General features: G+C 35.8%; 1 protein-coding gene across 4 annotated transcripts in view; it reads left to right on the top strand.

Annotated features, from left to right (window-relative positions):
* The window catches only part of tpk1 (thiamin pyrophosphokinase 1), an 85,564-nt gene that overhangs the window by 24,796 nt on the left and 39,020 nt on the right, over positions 1–21,748 (top strand). For all 4 annotated transcript variants that reach the window (XM_042751642.1, XM_019071395.2, XM_042751643.1 and 1 more), the window contains exon 4: positions 11,374–11,443. In XM_042751642.1, coding sequence (XP_042607576.1) covers positions 11,374–11,443 — 70 coding nt within the window. The remainder of the gene's footprint in view (positions 1–11,373; positions 11,444–21,748) is intronic.

A 21,748-nucleotide genomic window follows, 5' to 3' on the forward strand; every position in this document is an offset into this window, starting at 1 on the left:
AAGTCATTATAATCTGTAATTATGTCGCCACTGGATGCAACAAATGCCTCGTTTGTAATGGGTTTTATTGTTTTTGTCTCGTCGCGCTGGGACATGGCAGCACAGTATGTTAAGTGGCGTAACATTTCCGTCACGCGCTTGAGGCATTCGGCCAATCACAACGCACTGGGTAGCTGGCCAATCAGAGCACACCTCACTTTTCTGAACAATGAACCCTGAAAAAATCAAAGCGTTTCAGAAAGGCAGGGCATAAAGGAGCAACAATAATGTACAGTATGTGGAAATTAATGTGTTTTTTGAACCTTAAACCACATAAACACATTGCATTACACCAAATACACCAAAAAAAATTCTTTTAAGCAATGTCATGTGACCCCTTTAACTAAAATGAAAACTATTAAAAATAATTTTTGTTAATTGAAATTAAACTGAAATAAAATAAAATATAACTATTATATAACTATTATATAACAGTATTTTTTAAAAATACTAAAATACAGTGCATAAAACGGCAAATTGTGTTTCACCTGCAGTGTTTTAGAGATGCCTTTCAATTAAAGATTTTTAATTAATTATTCAAATTCATTTTATATAACCTTTTTTTTCTGTGAAACAACTCAAGATAATTCATTACATCAGACATTACATTAGTGAGGCAGATGGGTAAATAATTTAAAAACATTAATTTTTGTCTTCTATCAAAGGTTTGGGGGCATGATTAATTGCATGAATTTTCCTATTGCATTATGTTTCCATAATTAATTGGACTAAATTTGTGCGTTTATTTGATTGCCCTAGTTTGTTTCTTTACAGGATTTTTAGGGCTATCAAAGCCCTTTCAGCAGTGCAATGCAATGCAAGTCAAGCAAATGCTTTTTTATTCATTTTATGCAGTTTTGTGTGTAATGTAGACTCCTCCTTTCAAATGGTTGCTGCTTTGTTTTATGCAGGCGAGAGTTTGTCAACTATATTGCACTAGCTTTTGTTGGTTTCAGAAGTTGAACTCATTTAAAAACTCTTGATCATGTAATTCCTCTGCCCTTGCATCAGAGATACTGTGCATTTTTCATGCGGCTTTGCTTTGGAGGCAAAGCAGGTGGGCAACGAGTGTGTTGCTGGGAGCAGGGTGAACATATCCAGATGGTTTTCCTTGAGGGACCGGGGCAGGGCTCTCCACCCCTCCTCTAGTGAGCCTCAGAAGTGCAGTCCTATGGGCCCGTGGCACCACCAGTGCTCTGTAGGACTGGATGATCAAAGACAGCTCTTTGCAGATACCAACACATTTTTGGATGCTTTTCAAAAGTCCCGTCAAAAGTTCACTTCTTTCTTATTCCAGTTGCGTTATTAGTACTGAATTAAAAACTACAAACACTTTGTGCGTCTCAACCACTGAGGAAGCAACATACTAGTGTGTTAGAAAATGCATGCAATAGGCCTTAAACAATAGCTGCCATGTTTGATGTGAAACTAACAATCACAAGGCTGAAAGAAACGGAAATGCAGTTTGTTCATTATGTTGTGGTTTGGTACCTGTGTGTCCATCATTTTTTATACTTCTGTGTTAAATTAAATATGGCAGCTACTCTCATTGGGTCTATTTCTGTTTTTACACTACTGTTCAAAAGGTTGGGGTTGGTGAGCTTAAAAAATAGCTACATTTGTTTCAGAAAGAAAATACAGTAAAAACAGTCATAAAAGTAACCGTTTTCTGTTTTAATATATATATTTATTATTCATTCCTGTCATAGCAAATCCTAACATATCAAATAATAATATATTGCATAAAACCATTACAAAAACCTTAAAAAAATTTTTTATATATTTTTTCAGGATTTATTTGATGAACAGAAAAAAACAGCATTTATTTGCAATAGAAATCTTTTGTAACATTATAAATGTCTTTGCTGTCACTTTAAATGATCACTTTAATGCATCCTTGCTGAATGAAAGTATTAATTGACTTAATAAAAATAAATAAATAAATAAATAAATACTGACCGAACAATTTTTGAACTTTAATGTATGTAAAACCACAAATTTTCCCTCAAGTATAACTTTTTTATTTTAGGTGTCCAAATCTAATTTCTTTCCTTTTTTTTTTTTTTTGGAAGTATGAACAGTGTTGTAAAGTTTACAAATCAGTCAAAAACCACATAAATTCACTGCGTCTGATTTTTTACATTTATATTTTTTATTGAGCTATCGATAAACTAATTTTCAGTATTTTTTTTTATCATATAGTGAACTATGTGGCATTCACTTTGTAGTGAATATGAATGAGTGTACAAGTCAGCGGTTTTGGATATGACTTAGTGTGTAAAATGTAAATTATGTTGTCTTGTGCACCTCATGCACCTTAGTAGTTCAGCACTGTGGAAAAAAGACATGAGCAGAGGCGAAACGTCCACACTTACACTCTTAGTTGTTCTGTGAGAATGTCTCTTGGCATTCTGCTGGAATCATCAGTGATTTTCATCACATCTGACAATGATTGCACTGTCAAAAACTGATTTCTTTACTTGCAAAATGACAGAGTGGACAGTCAGTCTTAAAGATGGAATTTGAAAACCAAATCATATTTGTGGAAGCCATTATCACCTCCTGTAAGCTGTCCTTCTCCACCTTTCTCTAACATTGGTGTTTATTGAAGGAAATGCTTCAAACGTCCTGCTTTGATAAAAGCTTGGTGGATTGAAGAATTGAAGTTGCCACAGAAATCAGATACACTGTAGTATACAATTTCTTTCTTCTGTCCAGAAATCTTTCTTCCAAATATTGTTGTGTGTGAAGAAATTATCCCTCCCTCTATTTTGAAAAGTTTGAGAGGGCCATTTTTGTTTGACAGTTTGTTTTACAATACTGCAATAGTAGTGTTTTGGCAGGGCTCTTTTTTCTCCTTTTTGAGCGTTTCACATTCCTTAAAGTTTTGGCCAATGGATGGATTGTGGGTTTGGGTCACTTGATGGGCTTGATAGTGATTTATAGTTTTGTGGCTTTCAGTCCATATCTGATACCACTGAGATCATCTGTCTGCTACTCCTAAACATTTGCATTTAGCAGGAAATTGACAAACTTGATAGTGAATACATTTATAATGTTACACAAGATTTCTATTTTTTTTTTTTTTTTAAAGAAATTAGTTTTTATTCAGCAAGGATTTAAATTATGTATAAGTTGATAGAAACGGTGATAGTAAAGATTGATATTATTAGAAAACATTTATATTTTGAATAAATGCTGTTCTTTTTATCTTTTCATTTATCAATGTCTTTTTTTGCCAAGAAAGTAGGCCTATCACAGGTTAAAAAAAAAAAAAAAAAAAGTGAAAGTGACGTGACATACAGCCAAGTATGGTGACCCATACTCAGAATTCGTGCTCTGTATTTAACCCATCCAAAGTGCACACACACAGCAGTGAACACACACACACACCGTGAACACACACCCAGAGCAGTGGGCAGTCATTTATGCTGCGGCGCCTGGGGAGCAGTTGCTCAAGGGCACATCAGTCGTGGTATTGCCGGCCCGAGACTCGAACCCACAACCTTAGGGTTAGGAGTTAAACTCTCTAACCACTAGGCCACGACTACACATCTCTTTCCAACATTTATAATAAAACATCAAACAGCACAACTCTTTCCAACATTGATAATAAATCAGCATATTAGAATGAGCATATTCTTAAAGATCACGTGACTTTAAAGACTTGAGTAATGATGCCGAAAATTCAGCTTTGCATCACAGAAATAAATGATATTTTAAAGTATTTTAAAATAGAAAAACATTCTTTTAAATTGAGAACAGTTTAATTATTCTTTTTAAATACAGTTTTTTTCTGTATTTTTGATCAAATTAATGCAGGCTTGAGGAGCATAAGACATTTTCATAATGTTGTTTAACTATCAAAAACGGTAATGTAGCGTCACCTTTTCGCCAGCCTATACTTCACATAATGGGCCTGTAGGTGGCACTTGGGCTTCATTATTTATGATAGTTTCATGAAATAGTAAACGTTGTACCATACATAAATATAAGGGAATTTAATACTGATTACCATTATTGCGACTTTTGGCACTGCACAGTTTTGTGCAATGCTATTGTAGTCATTTAGCATTCATTTTCTCAGCGATGTAATTTGATTTATAAAATGAGACAAACTGCAGATCCAGATCGCTCCACAAATGTAAGCTTGTCTTTCCATTTAATTTTCAACCGATTTATGAATAAGAATGAAAAATTACCACTCCACTTCACATTATTGTCCAATGAAATTTAAACTTCTTGTGCCAGATCAAGTTTCAAGTTTCAAATTTGTACGAATTAGCCACCTCGTAAAATATGTACGAATTGCCATGAGATCTGGTTGGAAATAACACCACGTGCAAGTGACATCAAGTAGCAAATAATACATCTTACTTCCTGCTTCCTCCTTTCGACCTAAATTAAAAGTTTTGCACCTATTCTCACTCTGAACTCTTTTGAGGATAAAGAAACCATCTTAAAAGGCGAACTAACCTTCCATTTTGCTCGTTGACCACTCGTTCCTCTTTGATTTACAGAGGCCACAGGCTTCACTTCACTTCCACTGCCAAAAGACATTAAATCTGCGACAGCAAAGTCCGCCTCATCAATATTTGTCCCCCATAAAATACCGGCTGAGTAGCAAAAGTTCATGACAGGAAGAGGAAGCACCACTGGTGGATTATGAAGTGTTTATTTACAAGGTTATCTGTCCTGCACCAGGGCTTCGGTGAAAGAACATTCACGAATGATTTACCCCCTCCAGCATTTCCGGACATCGTAACGCTGCCTCACCACAAGTGAGAATGTTTGGTTGTTTACTATTCGAGGACCCACCACTAACTCTTCTGTAAAGCTTTTCAGTAGTTAAAACTTTTATAGCATTTTATAGATTCAGTTAATTTTGATTGTATGACTCACTGATTTGTTGTTCATTAACAGTATGAACAAAACCCAAAGGTGATACTCCTTAAATTCAAAGTCTTGAAAAGCGGATCACATGATCTTGTAGCTGTAATTGAACCCATAGTTTAGATATTCATAGCACATTTAGAACTGAAAGCAGTTTAAGTGCTGTCAAATCTCAAGATTCATGGCTATGGATGTTATACCATTGCCTATTTTGCTCTGCATGTGGTTAAGTCTTCATTTTATTGAAGTCTTCATATTAATATAGTTGCCTGTTGTCGAAATAATGAGTCATTTGCATTCAGTCCGGTGTTTTTAAGTCTTGCTCCTAGCTGGAGTTCTCGGCTGCACTGAATTATGCCTTGTTTTCTGGTTAGAGATGTAGCACGCTGTTTACTTTGAGAGGATCTTTACAGAAAAGCTTCTTTGATTCACCTCCCGAGACTGCATTGAAAACACCAATGTAATCACCCTATGAAAAATGATGATGTCTTTGCCAGACCAATTGAGCTGTCTGGGAACTAATGAATGACTGGCCTGGATGCATCATCATGAGACATTATTTCAGAACTGAAGAGTATAAATTATTTTACTGTTTACCTTTGTCTTTGTAAGTATATCTTATCTGGGTCATTACAGACAGACGTCAACTGCACCATTGTAAAGAACCTTATAAAATGTGTTTTATTGCTTATTGAATAAATATTTTAAAAAGTGATAACTATACAACAACAAACCACTCTTAAATATTCTTAAAACACTAAGCTTGTGGGCCGAGGCACTGATTCAACACAGTAATTTGGAATTAATATTTTAATAAATGAACCATATCACAATGTCTTAAAGGGATAGTTCCCCCAAAAATGAGAATTCTGTCATTAGTTACTCACCTTCATGTCGTTCCAAACCCGACTTTTGTTCATCTTCTGAACACAAATTAAGATATTTTTTGAAATCTGAGAGCTTTTTGACCCTGCATAGACAGCAAGGGAACTACAAGGCCCAGAAAGGTAGTAAGGACATCGTTATAATAGTCCATGTGACATCTTTGGTTCAACTTTAATTTTATGAAGCAATAATACTTTTTGTGTGCAAAGAAAAACAAAAACAACAACTTAATTCAGCGATTTCTCTTCTGTATAAGTCTTTGCCATGGTTTGATTAATAATGTGGTAACCAATACGTAGGCTGTGTGTGTGTGTGTGTGTGTGTGTGTGTGTGTGCATGCAATTTAATATAAAAATATATTTTATACTTATTGCAAACAAATAATTAAATAAATCTGGTCACATGTTATTTTAAAGGGTTAGTTCACCCTAAAAATTAAAATTAGTCCGTTTTACTCACCCTCAAGGCATGCTAGGAGTGAGTGATGAGGAGTGATGACTTTCTCCTTTCAGACGAATCCAATCGGAGTTATATTAAAAATAGTGCTGGCACTTCCAAGCTATGGCATGGGTGGGTGTTTTTGTTAAACAGTCACTTTTAGTGAATTGATGTGTTTTTGTAAGAAAAATATCCATATTTAAAAAGTTATATACACTTTTCTTTCACTTCCGTAGACGGAAGCCATTCCAGCTGATGATGTTGGACGTATGAAAAGCGCACACGCGGTGATTAGTGATGATCACAAAAGCGCAGCGGAGAGAGAACAAAGCAAAACACTGTCCACGAATTATGAGTACAAAACAAGGATTTTTAAAGAAATAATTAAAAAAGAATAAGACAAGAGGAGACTGGTTTTCCTTTGGTAAAGTAAGGAAACTTTGCTTTGTTTGCTCGTGTAAAGAAACATTGGTTTTCGCGAGACTCGCATGCGCATGCGCTATGCACCCATCCGACGGGATACACCAGAAAGGCAGTCTGTCATGAACATGCATATGACAGTTGGCAGAAGTTACACAAAACTGTTTAGATATTTTTTTTACAAAAACACATTGATTCACTACAGGAGGCCCTTGTTCACTCCCCAGAGCCATGTGAGGCATGTTTTATTATGGATGGATGCGCTTTATTTGACTACTTTTGGACTGTTGAAAAAATAACCCGCCCACTGCCATATTGCAAATGTTTGATTGCAGTTGTTGCTGCAAAGGGTGGCACAACCAGTTATTAGATTAAGGGAGCAATTACTTTTTCACGTGGGCCCAGGCAGGTTTGGACAGCTTTTTACCCTTAAAAAATTTAATCATTATTGAAAAACTGCATTTTGTATTTACTTGGGTTATCTTTGTGTAACATTAAAATTAGTTTGATGATCTGAATCTTTTAAGTGTGACACATATGCAATTAAAAAAAAAAAAAAAAAACGGGAAGGGAGCAAAAACCTTTTCACGGCACTGTAACTCTGATTGAATTCATCTGAAAGAAGAAAGTCATATACACCTAGGATACTTTGAGGGTGAGTTAAACGTGCTAATATTCATTTTTGGGTGAACTAACACTTTAAGGTCCATTTCTCGTTATGAACAATAAATTAACTACAAATTTTGCCTCAATAAACTCCTAATTTGCTGAATTAATAGTTACTAATTAATAGTTAGTGGTAGTTGGTAAGTTTAGGTATTTGGTAGGATTAGGGATATAGAATATGGTCATCAGGGCTCCAGACAAAATTTTCAACTAAGGAGCCACTGGCTCCTATAAGAAACAAAACTAGGCGTCAAATTATTATTTTTTTAGGTGCCACAGAATAAACATGTTTTATTTTTTATTTTATTTTTTAACACTAACATTTCAGTCATACTATGTGTTTATGTCCCATCTTTTCTTGTCTTTATCAGCATTTTAATCCACTGTGGGAACTAAAGTCAGCATCACTTGGCCTCCGAGTGTAGTTTGGGCACCTCATCAATGCATCCTATAAGTGTTGTATGTCTTGCACATATCCAGTCTGTTTTTCTTTATTAGTAGAAACGTGCATTTATATAGGAGGAGTTGAATTTTATATTTCTCTTTTGGATTCTCTTATCATGTAAAAATATGCAATACGTAGCATGAATTTAGCAAAATGGTCCTTTTTATAAATTTGTCTAGCTGACTGATGAACTTATGAATCTGAATGTTATTCTGAGGTAAATGTGTGGATACGTGGCATTGTTTACAAGCTTGAACAAGCTTTTACACAGTTTGAAACGCTGAATGAGCGATTATATGAGACATTTCAGTAAGTTGTACTATAGGCTCTTTTATAAAATAGTCTACCTTTTGATGTTCATTCATGTTCATTTCATAGTGTAGTAGTAGTAGTATATTTTTATTTAATGCCATGTCAGCATCTTAGACAATTTTTATGGCAAAAACTTTCGCATTATATTTGTAAAGAGAAAGATATGGGTTCATGTTCCACTTGAAATAAGGTGCTAAAGCGACCGCTCTTCCCACATTAAGGAGCACCAAAAACGTATTTGAATTTCGTTATGAATTTGGCAAATATTTAACGCTGATAGCCTAGGCTACTTTGTTTATTAAAAGCTAACAAAGCACAAAACTTACTGTGATTACTGGACAGCAAGTGTGCTACAAATAATATGAAGTTCAAGCATTAACAGAACACAGCATAAACTATAGAGCTTGATAACAAGAAGCCATAGTATCGATTATAAATGAAAATTGTTAATGAAATTTTTAATATCCTCACATCTGACAGCTTTACCTATTGTAGTTTGTGCAAGTTGTGCATAAAACAGACACTGCTTTTCTGCACTTTTAGTTTGCACATCTCCGTCATTTCAATCGCTCTCCCGCTGCACAACCTTAGCTGTGTTTAGCAGGTGTGCATCAGCTCTGGCATTCTGCAGAGATGAGGACTGTTTGAAAGCCTTTTTTCCACTAAAACATTGATGTGCATCATCTCAGTTTATTACATCAACATAACAAAAGATGTGATCACAAAACAATCAGGGAAAAAAGCATTACATGCAAATTTTTAAGTCATAACATAAACGTATATAGTCGCCAGTGGCGACCTCGGCAAAAGCTTCACTTGCAAATTAATGTTTTTGGTCGCAAATGCGACCATTTTACTCTCAGTCTGGAGTCCTGGTCATGCAGAATATGTGTTTTATAAGTACTAAGAAACAGCTAATATGTTAATAATAGGCATGCTAATAAGTAACCAGTTAGTTCATTTAGGGGCTTTTGTCTAGATCAATAGACAGATGATGGATGGATGGATGGATGGATGGAATGTGTTTAACGATTTTCAAGGGTTCTCAATTGTCAATTTGAAGCATTATTTTGGCTTTTGTCATGTCATTTATCGATCTTCAATTGATATCAATCAGTCATTGACCACAAAATAGCTTTTAGACTGCAGATAAATAACACCATATAGGTAGACTTTAAATTAGAGTCTAAGACATTGTTTAGAAGTCTAGACAAGTGGGAGAACAGACAGCAAAGGCAATCCAGAGTAAGATGACCCTTGCAAGCAGTCACAAAGTGTATTATCACGTTTTCAAGAGTGCAGAATTTCATTCAGTCATTGAAGGTGCCATGTAAATTGAAATTGAATGTTCTTGTGTTATTCACAAGTGCTTTCACCCCCTCCTGTGTCACCAAGAGGAGATAAAGTAGTGACAATTAATTTGTACAGGTGTTTAACTGTTTAAAATGTTTCCCTTGATCCTCCTCATACTTTCACCTGAAAAAAGTTGTTTTTAACAGTAAGCCTAAAGCTATCATGTCCATTAGGATTCGCATTATTCATGAGGCATATGATGCAATTCTCTTCCCTTGACGCTTTGGCCATAAACCAGTTGTGCTGACAAGATTACGTCTTGGCATGATCTTTGTGACAATTCCTCACTCTTATAAGCGTAACAGAAAATCATCTTTGTTTCATGTGGCCGTGAAAATGTTCCCTCCAGTTTTCACGGAATGTATTGGAAAAAAAACATAAAAGTCACCTCTGTTTGTTTATAAATGCGATACTGTTGGGGTTTTGTGGTTTTAAATAATATTTGCAGGCTTATAACCAAGCTACTTGATAAATGGAGGAAGAAAAGCCTTCAAAGGAAAAAAAAGCCATCACTCTCACAGCACCTGGTTTAAAATAACTAATTTATTCAGTGAAGATGTTCCGTGTATTAAATTCATGTTTGTTACTTCTTGCTATTGTCTAGAGAGTGAATCCCACATCTGTGTGCTTTAGTTCATCAGCTACAAAAAGGCAAGAGCACTTTCTCTGAACTTCTGCTCATGTCAGACTTCAAAGTCGGCAGGATTATCATTTTAATGTCACTTTTAGATGTTTTTTTTTGTACATTTCTAACTGAGCATATGCCGCTACATCTTTCCCAGATTTGTCAGCCTGCACTGAATTAAAAAACTGAAACCGAATCTCAGGTAACACTTTACTTGAAATCTGTTTATATAGCCCTTTATAAATGTTGCCATAATGCCTTATGCACATTTTCATGTATTCTATTTCATGCATACAGGTATATATAAAATATATTATATATAAAATATATCTTATATAACTAAAAAAAATAAAAATAAAAAAAATAAAAAATATAACAAAAAAAACAAAACAATAAAAAACCTCAAAATATTAAATAAATTTTAAAAGTTTTTATTTATTTGTTTGTTTGTTTATGCAATTCATATAAAGTTTGTTTTCATATTTACTATATTAATTGTATATAATATTTATTGTCTATCTATCGGTGTATATATGATGCATTATATTTCATTCATATATATATATATATATATATATATATATATATATATATATATATATTTCTTTATATAATTATAAATAATAATTATACAAAAACATATGTATTGCTAAATAAATATACATGTGTTTTTTATATTTTATATTTATTTATTAGTTATTTATAGTTTATTGTTATTTATTTATCTGTATTTATGTAATACATTTAAAGTTTATTGTATATATGTATGAAAATTTGTTTTAGAATTTCATATATTTTTATATAAAAAATATTCATATAAGGGGCATACCTAAAGACACCATTATACGATATAGTACATGTAGTATTACATACAGTGCCGATCAAGAGTGTAAATTTGACTGTCATATTTCTCGTCAAAACCAGTGGCCTGTTTAACTGGATTTAGCTTCCCATTGGCCTTACCTTGAAAATGACAAGGCTCACCATGCTTATCAGAATCGATGATGATCCTGACAGGATAGAGTGACCTTCATCCTGAAATGATTAGTGCTTTCGCGAAAGGCACAAGGGAGCCATTACTGTCAGCCAGGCCATGATCTAGAATAATCTATTTGTTTTCATTTCAGCATGTCAGCAGTTACCGAGATGGGCTCGAAAATGGCTTCTAACGTATAGCCGTATAATGTGATTTCAATGATATTTATCTCTTCACTCATCTTTACGTCTAGATCTGAGTTGTAATGAAGCTGATCAAGGATTCATCTAAGCACCTCCTGTTTCTTTTCTGCCATTTCAGCCAAGATCCGAGCATGTGCAGATGGAGGTGCCAATCATCTGTACCGGCTCACGGAGGGTCGTCGCGAGAGGTGAGAACCCTATTTTGGCTCCCATCACGATTGACTCAGAGGGCAGAGATGGATCTGGAGATGTCAAGGTTCTGGTGTCATTGCACATGTTCATTCTCAGAATGGCTGGAATTGTAGGAGGCCTCAGGAGTATCCCACTTGCCAGAGTGCTTTCAGAGGACTTAACTCCTAATCCATCACCTTTTGTCAGTGCCTGACAGGCCAGATTCATCTCCAGGCCTCTAAATTGGGTACTTCTCTCCCCTCCAGAGCAGTTTACAATTGTTTTCTTTTGTTTGGGTGCCTTTTTGTTCTACAACCTAAAAATAACGCTGAGTCTCAGACTCTCCAAGCACCGAAATCACAACTGAGTGATGGGACTTAACACATACTGGTGCATTTGTTTATTTTAAAATGAAGATTCTGTCATTATTTACTCACCCTCATGGCATTCCAAATCCCTATGTTGTTATTTTGACACCTAAAATTACTTTTAATTGTTAAGCTCCAAAAAGAATGAAAAAAGGAATATAGTATATTAGTTGTTTAGACTAATATACTGATATAGTATTTTGATACCTTTAGTGCCTTTACATTTGGAAAGCTCATGAATTTTGAGACAATGTTTGTCTTTTGTTAAAGGAATATTCCAGGTTTAATACAACTTAAGCTCAATTGACAGGATATGGTGTAATGTAGATGAATAATAATAATAATAACAATTATTATTATTATTATTATTATTACTATTATTACTATTATTATCATGATTTTCACTTATCCCTTGTTTAATTTGTAAAAAACAGAAATTGAGATTACAATGTGCATTTACTTTAGTGAATGGGACCAGTTTTGGGGATTTTAAAACAAATATTTGAGACTTATAATTTTCTTTTTCTTTTTTTTTTCTTTTTTTTTTTAAGTTTTGGCATTATGTTTTCCTGGCAACAAAGTTGTTTGTACAGAGAACAAAAATACAGATTTTTACAGACTACAGAGAAAAAGCTTAGTGTTTTTTTTTTTTCCTTTTTTTCACAATCAAATCATGTTAATATGCACATTGTTTATTTATACTTATGAAAAATTAAGTATTTTATTGTTTACAGATTGGCCACATTCACTTGTATTGTAAATTCCCAAATGAAAATTCTGTCATCAATTACTCACCCTCTAGTTGTTCTGAACCTTTAAGAGATTCTTTCTTTACTAGAACATAAAAGAAAATATTTTGAAGAATGTTGTTAACCAAAAAGTTGCTGGTAGCCATTGGCTTCCACAGTTTTGTTTCTAGCATTCTTTAAAAATATCTTCTTTTTGGGTGAACTGTCCCTTTAATTAATTAGCGTTATGAACTTTAAATAAAAGCAAATGGTACATTAATAATCTTCATAATTGCATTGGTTTAGATTAACACAAATTGTTGTTTAAAAAAAGGCAGTCTTTTTATGGCATCACAATGATTGTTAATATCCTTTAATTACTGAAAACTCTTTAAATCTGAAATGAATAAGCATGATATTGTTAAGAAGCTTGAGCCAGTAAAATAGCATTTTATGGATTTAAATAGGATTGAAAACACAGCAAATGAGAAGATAAAATAGATATATATTAAGCTACGTATAATAGACTTAGCTGCTGCTTCAAAACAGCTGGTTTATTGTGACGGCAGGCATATTTAAGAGAGCGAGAATGCCTTCGTAAGGAGCTAATGATCCATTCAGCGCACTGTACGTTTCGACTGCGATCGTCAGAAGCTTGTTGTTTTGAGCTTATCAGCTTGCAGCAGCACTGCCAAAGACACCTCAAAGGACGTTCCAAAAAAATAAACAATATCTTTTGAATGCACACATACAGCAGGCCCTGTTCCATGTCACATCCATCAATTCTCTTGTACCTGTCATTGCTTTACTCCATATGCTTTTGTTGTCATCTGTAGATTTTATTCAGAGCTGCCAGAAGAGAGTATGGAAGCCTTTTCCAGTCAGTTAGCCATATGCAGTGTCATTAGGGAATATATACTCGCTGGAAATTAATTGGGTTTGAGCAACAAGCAAAATATTCCATATTTGGAAATGAATATCATCAACAGATGCAGTGGTTTTTTGGTTCACCTTAGATGAAATTAAAGAATTAATATTTTTGAAGGGGATTGTTCAGGCCAAAATAACATTTCTGTCATCTACTTATCCTCATGTTATTCCATAACTTTATAATTAATTCAGATCTTTTTAATGAATTGATTAATCAAGTTCACAAAACCAATCTGAGTAATTCAAATCTTTTCAATGAATTGGTTGATTCAGTTCACAAAACTGGTTTTAATAATTCATATTTGTCGAATGATCAGATTTCATTTCATTTTCGATTTCATTTGAAAAAAAAGGACTGATTGATTCATATCTTTTTAATTAAATATACAGTTATCAAACTAATCTGAATGATTAAGATCCTTAAGTGAATTAGTTGATCTAGTTAATAAAAGCATTGATTCAGTTTGCATGATCCAGATGTTAGTTGATTAGTTGATCTCTCAAAGCGGATCTGAATAATTAGATTTTTTTTTTTTAAATCATTCAGAGCATTTTTTATTTTATTTTATTTATTCAGTTCAAAAGAATGCTCTGAATGATTTAGATATATTTATTAATTGCTTGCTTTAGTTCACAAAAACTAAATGATTTAAATCTTTAAGCAAATCAGTTGATCCAGTCCATAAAACTGGTTTGAATGATTCAGATATTTTTAATGAATCGGTTGATCCAGTTCTCAAAACATGGTCTGTGATTTGTTCATTAATAGAAGAGTTTAATTTACTGACTCAGGGATCATTTGCCAGTGTTACCAACTCAGTGGAAGAGAGGAATATCAATGGCTTTAAATGTGATCTGCCTCTCACACGAGATGTCATATGACCAGAAGACTTGAAATGTGGCACATAAATCATTTGAAACACTAAAGTGGTACTTTTATGATTCTTCTTTGTCATTTGGGAGCTTGACCATTCCAGTCCTCATTTGCTTTCATTATCTTAACATGAGCATGCTTAAGTGATGACAGTTTTTTTGTTTTTGTGTAAACTATGCCTTTAATTGAAAACTGAGTTGACCAAAACCTACCGTGTGTATCTAATGATACTTGCAAATCAGGCTGCACATTGTGGCATCTGGTTGTTGTTTTATTCTCATTTGTGAGCAAAGCTGATTAATTTAGACCAGCGACTGCACATTCCCAGAAGTCTTTTTGATGCAGGACCGGAACACATTTCATATGTCTTGCAGACCTCTGGCCTTGCCTAATTACATGCATCCACAGTGATTATTCATTTTTAATCTTCCTGTGCAAACAGGAGCTGACAAGGAGAGAAATCTTCAGAGGAGCTGGTGCCTAGATCAAGACATATCCTGTTATTATCTCACAGTGCCTTAAATGTAATTACCGCATTGACCTTTCCCAGTACTTTGATTAGTTTAGAAAGCTCAGCTTTATTTGAACTGAAGCAATGAACACTCTATTGCTTGGAACTCATGAAACATACTATGCTTTATTCTGCCATTTGCAGATGGTATCGGCCTGGATAATCAACACCAATTGCTCTCTGGGTAGTCTTCCAATGTTCAGATTCTTGTTAACTGTTAGATTAGTATATAAATACATTTCTTTAAAAACAGCTACTGTTGAAGTCAGCGAGAGACAAGTGAGAGCTTCTTGTTTTGGCCTTCATAACTTTTTATATATTATATTATATTATATTATATTATATTATATTATCATTATATTATATTATATTAGGTATTATATTATATTATATTATATTATATTATATCATATTGTTCAAAAGTTTGGGGTCAGTAAGATTTAATTCTTCTGAAATAAATACCTTTATTCAGCAAGAGTGCATTAAATTGATCAAAAGCGACAGTAAAAACTTACATTGTTACAAAGATTCTCTTGTACTTCTTTTCAACTTTCTATTCATCAAAGAATCTATAAAAATGTATCGTAGTGATCACAAAATATTAAGCAGCACAACTGTTTTTTAGCATTCATAAGAAATGAGCATATTATAATGATATCTGAAAGATTATTTGACACTGGAGTAATGCCTGCCAAAAATAGCCATCACAGGAAAAAATTACACTTTAAAATGTTTTCAAATAGAAAATGGTTACATTTTAAATTATTAAATTAATTTAAAACAAATAAATGCAGTCTGGGTGAGCATAAAAGACTTCTATATTTTTAAGAGACCTACATTTTATAATATAGACAATTAACCCTAATGAAAGCAAAGTAGCAGGTTTCGAATGATGCATTGGCATCATAAAATATGAATTTATACAATGAATGTTAAAGATGTAAAGTCTTTTCAGACAGTAATTTATTATTTCACACCATATCTAAAAGCAGCCATACTCTGCACTTTTATAACATTTTATTATCCTCTTACAGTTCACTTGTAATGTTAGTAATTTAGGCTTTTTGCAGCTGTAATTTACTACTACAGTACTGTTTTACAGTAAAATCACTGTTTTTTAACATTCCTTTAAGACTTCTTTGTGCAAATGATTTCTGTGTCTGTCCACATACAGTATACGCTTAAAAAAAGTTTCAAAAAACCACATGAAATGTGCAGTTGTCAAGGTTATCAGGGGCTTGTGACATCATTACCACAGCTATGCATATGTAGCGGGGAAGTGAAGTATGCATATTCGGATGAAGGGTACGTCATGAATGTACACTACTCCAGTACTACAGTACGTGTTTTGCGGGTGTAGTTATTCTGAAGTACTTGTGTGACCATTGCTGATTATGAAAGAGTCGAAAATGAACTCTGAGGCATAATCAAAAGCTGATCGTCTGTTCAGATGATCCACTCAGGAGGGGAAGCTTTATGATTTCACCAGACTGTCTGTAATGAAGGAACAGCTGAAGAGGTCTCTTGATATTCTGAGGGGTGTGTGAAACTGCCAGGCATAAAGCAGGCGATCTGTTATTTAAGTCCTGAGTGGGTTTATTGACGTGCAAAATAGAGCGAAATTTGTGCTGCGCGAATTGAAGCCAATATGAAGTTCCCCTGTTGATGAACGGTCACGTTTATTAGCAAAGAGAGGGTGCATCAAAATACAAGACGTTTAAGGATTTGCATGTAGTTTTGTTCTTGAATGTCACTTGGGAGCCCAATTTTCACCTCCCCACATTCTCATTGATGTTATTTTAGAGTGTGTAACAAGGAAAAAACAAGAAAGCCGGAGCGTTAATTGTGATCTCGTCTGTCTGTCTTGCCTCTTTGGGCTGTGACAAAATGAATGAAGCATCTGATGCGACAGGGTGTCTGGTCTCAGGCTCTCCCATTGGCTTTGGTCTTGACCTTCTGGAATTACTTCAATTCTTAATCCTAATTTTCTCTGTGCCGGCCCAAATCGAGTTCTTTTCCGACAAGGTGTAGTCCCTGCATTACGATTAACTTTAAGTGACACTTTAATTTGAATGTAAAAGAGGTGTATTTTGCAACCAAATCTATCCATTCAGAAGGAACTATCTTTCTTACTAATAAAATGTCAAAAGGAAAGGTTTCATTTAACTTTACCTTAATGTGGCCGCAGAACTGTCACTGCTGAGGGTTATTTATGGTTTCCTGTTTAACTGGGAGTCTGTTACAGAGGACACAACAGGAAACTTTAAAACCGTTTGTTGCTTTGAATTGCTTTTTCTCACACACTGAACCCTGGATCAAAGCCAGAAGCGTTCTGGATTATCCATAGGGGCACAAATGATATAACCATGTTTAATCTTAACATGATATAATATGCTTAATCACTTGTGGATCTACATTTCACTGTTCTATTAATGGTTTTCACATGTTTGTTTTTCCACTGTTATGGACAGAGGTACTAAAATAGTCTGACAGAGTTTCATGAGCTACTACTATTTAATGATGGCACAACAGTGCATTCTTTTAAATAGACAAAAAAACAAACAGACAAAAACACAACGTGACCAATGTACTCTGATTCCCAAACAAACGTCTCTTGTGACTTCTGTTTAGTAAATCAAAGAGACACTGTCAGTGCAACCAGTGTTGTCCGATTTCCGAATGAATGACTCTACATGCAATGAATGGTTCTTTTCCACCTATGTTAAATGAATAAAAAGCATATGGTGTGACCAGTGTATTCTGATTCCCTGATGAATGACTCTTGTGAGTCAGTGCGTTTTAGTGAATCAGACCGTTACATTACAACCAGTGTAGTTCAATTCCTAAACAAATAACTCTTGCGAGTCAGATCTTTTTAGTGAATCAAATAAAAAGGCAACCAGTCTAATATATTTCCTGAACAAATTACTTTTTGGTGAATCAAACAGATACTGCACAACCAGTGTAGTCCAATTCCCAGATGAATGACTCTTGTGAGTCAGGTATTTTTAGTGAATCAAAAAGATGTACTACAACCAGTGTAGTTCAATTCCTAAACAAATGACTCTTCTGAGTCAGATCTTTTTAGTGAATAAAAAAAAAAAAAAAAAAAAAATTCAACCATCCCCCACATGAATGCCCCTGCGTCTCAGTGTGCCTACTTATACTACGCTCTTAAGTATGTACTCTTTTGGTGAAGAAAAAGTCATACAATTTTGTCTTTAAAGGACCGCTCTGAGCGGTGGAAAGATAACGATTGACATTTACCGGCGTTACTGTAATTTGCGTACCGGCTTTTTTGTTGTACTTCTACTTTTTAAAGTAATTTTTAAAATATGTAATTTTACTTTTACTTAAGTAATTTTGTTGAAAGGATTGTACTTCGCTACATTTTAAAACACATTAATTACCGAGTAAAAAAAAAAAAAATAAATCGCTGGAAACTACGCAGTAAATAATGGCAGGGGGCAAAACTGGCGCTAAAAATCACAAGAAAGATGCAGACGGACAGACAGGCGCTAGTGGTGCAGACACCGCTGAAAACGAAACCCTGTCATATTCTGAAGTTGAACTCGAAGGAAATGAAGTGAACCTCTGGCCATATTTATGCTCTATTATGCAGTGTAAGCTGTGCTTGCCTATCAGAATCAGAAAGAGCTTTATTGCCAAGTATGCTTGCGCATACAAGGAATTTGTTTTAGTGACATAAGCTTCCAGTACACAGAGACAACAACACACAGTCAAAAAAATAAAAAAATAAAAACCCTTTGCAGATAAATAAGTGTATAAACAATTGTGCTATAAATGATAATGGAATGGATTGAGTAAGATGCAGGGAGGTACTAGGATGAAGGAGGAGGGGGTAACAAATAAATTAAGGATATTGCACATTTTTATTGTATAAGTGGGGAACATTTAACTGTTCATGAGGTAGATTGCCTGGGGGAAGAAACTGTTCTTGTGCCTGACTGTTCTGGTATTTGCGGCTCTGAAGCGCCAGCCAGATGGCAAAAGTTCAAAGATGGGGTAACTTGGGTGAGTCTTGACTGAGGGATCAGAGTGATTTTCTTGAGCCCTTTTTCCTCACTCTGGATGTATATAGTTCTTGAAGGGTGGGCAGGGGAGTACCAATAATCCATTCAGCAGTCCGAACCGTTCTCTGTAGTCTTCTGATGTTGATTTTGTAGCTGAACCAAACCACACCAGTTATTGAAGTGCACAGGACAGACTCACTGACGGATGAGTAGAAACTGTTTCAGCAGGCTCCTGTGGAAGGTTAAAAATTCCTCAGCTGGCGGAAAGGAGAGTACAGCCTTTGTTGGGCCTTTTTAACAATGGAGTCAATGTGATATCCCACACTCAGGTCCCTGAGAGATGGTGGTTCCCAGAAATCTGAATGACTCCACTGCAGACCACAGTGCTGTTCATGATGGTGAGTGGGGTGGAGTGCAGGGGGGCTTTCTTCTGAAGTCCACGATCATCTCCACTGTTTTGAGCGTGTATCAGCTCCAGGTTGTGTAAGACTGCACCAGACAGCCATCTGCTCGAAACCTCTTGTCTGTAAGCAGACTCGGTCACCGTCCTGGATGAGGACCGAATGAGTGTTGGTGTCGGTTGTCTGCAAACTTCAGGAGTTGACAAAGGGGTCTTTTGAGGTGTGCAGTCGTTGGTGTACAGCGGAGAAGAGCAGGGGGGAGAGGAACACCATCCTGCAGGGCACCAGTGTTGGTGGAGCCGCTGTTGGACATGAATTTCCCCAGTCCTCCACTAGCTGTTTGCCTATCTGTCATAAAGCTGGTGATCCACTGACACGATAGAACTAGGAACAGAGAGCTGGGGTCAGTTTGGTCTGGAGGACTGTTGGGATTATATGGTGTTGCAAAGCCGAACTGAAGTCCACAAACAGGATCCTCACATAAGTCCCTGTTTTGTCCAGATGTTGCAGGATGAAAGTGCAATCCCATGTTGATTGCATCATCCACGGACCTGTGTGCTCGGTAAGGCAAACTGCAGTCAGGGTCCAGTAAGGGTCCAGTGGATGTGCCTTCAGATAAGCCAGAACCAGTTTTTCAAACAACTTCATGACAACAGATGTTAGAGGCCACAGGTCTGTAGTCGTTAAGTCCTGTAATCTATGGGTTTCTTTGGAATGGGGATGATGGTGGAGCGTTTGAACAGGAAGAGGCACTTTCACACAAACTCCAGAGATCTGTTGAAAATCTGTGAAAAGATGGGGGCCAGCTGGTCAGCACAGGTTTTCAAACCGGCTGGTGTAACGCCATCTGGGACCTGGTGCTTTTCTTCTTTTGTTTCTTCCTGAAGACCTGGGCGCACATCATCTTCACAGATTTTAAGAGCAGGAGGTGTGGAGAGGGGGTGATTGCAGGAGGTGTTAACGGTGTGTAGAGAGATTTTCAGAATGGGTGTTGGGGGGATTTCAAATCTACAATAAAACTCATTCAGGTCGTTAACAAGTCGTTGATTAGCCTCAGTGCCAGGAGGATGGTGTCTCTGTAATTAGGGGATGGCTCTCAGTCCACTCCACACAGACAGTTGAGTCGTTGGAAGTAAACTGGTCTTCCAACTTTTTAGCGTAGGTCTTTTAGCCGCTCTAATCTCTTTGTTCAGTGTGTTCCTGGCCTGTTGTACAAGACTCTGTAGGCATGTTCTGTAGGCATCCTCTTTGGCCTCGGAAGAAGATGTCTGAGTTTTGCTGTAAACCATGGCTTATCGTTGTCTTGGGATGTTAAATAAGTTCCTGGTAGGAATGCATATAATCCTCACTAAAAACTAATATATGATGTTACGGTCTCTGTGAGTTCGTCCAGAGCGGTGGTAGCAGCTTCAAAAAACACTCCAAGGCTCAGTGATGGTCAAAACAGGCTTGTAAATCCTGCTCGTTCTCGTTGTTCCATCTCTTTACAGTCTGTACTACAGGTTTAGCAGATTTATAAGTTTCTGCCTGTAGGTTGGTATAAGATTGAACCAACAGTGATCAGACAGTCCCAAAGCTGCTCGTGGAACAGAGTGATATGCATCCTTTATGTGCGGTGTAACAGTGATCCAATTTTTATTTACTGTCTCTGTTGGGACATGTAACAATGCTGTCTGTCTAACGGATTTGGCAAGTTTCACGGGAGAGGAGATTGGCTTTATTTAAAGTCCCCAAGAATGATTAAAACAGAGTCCGGGTGTTCGTTGTTCTGTCTCCCCAATGATCTGGTCAGCGAGTTCTGTAAAGCAAGACTTACGTGCGCTTGCGGAGGGATATAAACAATCACCAGAATGAACGAGTGAAAATCCCGCGGGCGAATAGAACGGCTTGCAGTTAAGAAGAGCGTTTCGAGATCTGAGCAGCACATCTTCTTTAACAAGTTACATCTGTACACCACCGTTCCTTGATGTAAAAGCATGTCCCGCCGCCGCGCGATTTCCCCGTTGATTCTGCGTCGCGATCCGCTCTGAACAGCTGAAAGCCCGGCAGATGGAGACCAAACTAGCAGTTTATAAAATCTCGACAAGACATCAACCCTTCGCAAGCATGTAGAGGTAAGCTAAATAATTGCATCGCTGCATTGGTGGTTAAAATGAAGAGCTTTGACATTTTAGCAAGAGGTTTGCACAAATTAGCCAAAAAAGACAGTGGTGCGAAGTGTACGATATATATCGTTTGCGATAATATCAATTGTTGTTTTTAATGATGTGCGCGGGGCATGTATAGTAGTGCGTTCTTTCACTGTTTGAGTTCAGTCTTGTGAAATACATTTAGAATGATCACAAATTGAAGATATAGGGGCAGAAGATTTACATATTTAGCCATCATTTCATATAGTAAATCAAAATCACACAAAGAATGCGCGGCTTTTTTTCATGATTTTATATATATATATATATATATATATATATAATTT

Source organism: Cyprinus carpio, chromosome B24 (genome assembly GCF_018340385.1).
Source record: "Cyprinus carpio isolate SPL01 chromosome B24, ASM1834038v1, whole genome shotgun sequence".
NCBI lineage: Eukaryota > Metazoa > Chordata > Actinopteri > Cypriniformes > Cyprinidae > Cyprinus > Cyprinus carpio.